At 39.7% G+C, this 1137-nt stretch overlaps 1 protein-coding gene across 1 annotated transcript in view; it reads left to right on the forward strand.

Moving 5' to 3' along the window:
* Positions 1-202: 202 nt before the first annotated feature.
* Positions 203-1137, forward strand: part of T265_11320 (hypothetical protein) — a gene marked incomplete at both ends in the record, with an annotated part of 9447 nt that continues 8512 nt past the window's right edge. Inside the window, 3 exons of the mRNA XM_009177945.1 lie at positions 203-267; positions 306-477; positions 513-843. Coding sequence (XP_009176209.1) covers positions 203-267; positions 306-477; positions 513-843 — 568 coding nt within the window. The remainder of the gene's footprint in view (positions 268-305; positions 478-512; positions 844-1137) is intronic.

Genomic DNA, 1137 nt, shown 5'->3' on the forward strand with positions numbered 1-1137 from the left:
GGATTTCTCGGAAAACAGGCTTTCAGGAACCAGCATGCTGTTGGGGCATAGACTATTGCTTACGTGTGCTTCAGATTCCAGGAAACACGGAACTGACCTTGAACCTATTGCACTTGGCAACATATGGTGGGTGTTTTGAAGTGGACTCCCAAGGATAAATACGAAATTTGATTCCTTAAAAAGTTCTCCGGTGCAAAAAGACATGGAAACTGCGCTGGAAGACAAAATGAAGTTTTGTGTAATAAGATCCAGTGAAGGACATACGCTGTAATTCTCCTTTTCCCATTTCCTGACATGTTTTACAGATATGACACTTTGAAGACAATGTTGAAAGCTGTGTTTTTGATGCCGAAGTATGAAACTTATGATAGCTTCGAAAAAATTAACGAATGTATCAAAAAGCCTGACGATAATGACAGCATTTCTCCTGAACAGGAGTCCGTTAACTTGGCCAAAGTTAAAGAAAAACTGTTTGTAGTAAGGTCACCTATCATCCTAATTACAAGTGACAGAAAGCTGAAGATGAAGACACGGAGCCTGTTATTGAAGAGGGCTTTGAACATCCGCTTCCAAACTTCATGGAAGTCATGTACCACTTCGGAAAAGCAGGGGTTGGACTATGTAGCTATGAGATCACTTGCCTCTACCTGGGACTAAAGATGCTTGTTAATTCTCATCCTCTCAAATCCGCTCGCTTCTGGGGAAAAGTCTTTGGGCTAGCAAAAAATTATTATATCGTGGAGACTGAGTTCATTGAGGGTGAGGATGAGGAAGGGGAAGAGGAGGCTGAGCAGATCAAAGAAACACCCCGTAATGAACTAACCAACTTGATAGATGAGGCAGGTATGAGTCCGTAACTTATGCAGAATCGGAATTTCGGTTTAAATGTATGATGCACAATCATGTGTACGTAGTATCACTGTGCCCTATTTTCACGGTGATTGATATACTTCCAAAACCTTTCCTATGTCATATACAAGATAGCACCTGTGGAAGAATTTGGTTATAGCAGACCTAGACAAAAGTGTTCATAAAAACATGCAAGTTGGGTCATATTTAAATCAGCCGACTTAATGACACGAAAAATACAAACAAATAAAGGCAAAGATGAACAAAGATTATATATATATATATATA

This window comes from Opisthorchis viverrini (assembly GCF_000715545.1).
Source record: "Opisthorchis viverrini unplaced genomic scaffold opera_v5_475, whole genome shotgun sequence".
Lineage (NCBI taxonomy): Eukaryota > Metazoa > Platyhelminthes > Trematoda > Opisthorchiida > Opisthorchiidae > Opisthorchis > Opisthorchis viverrini.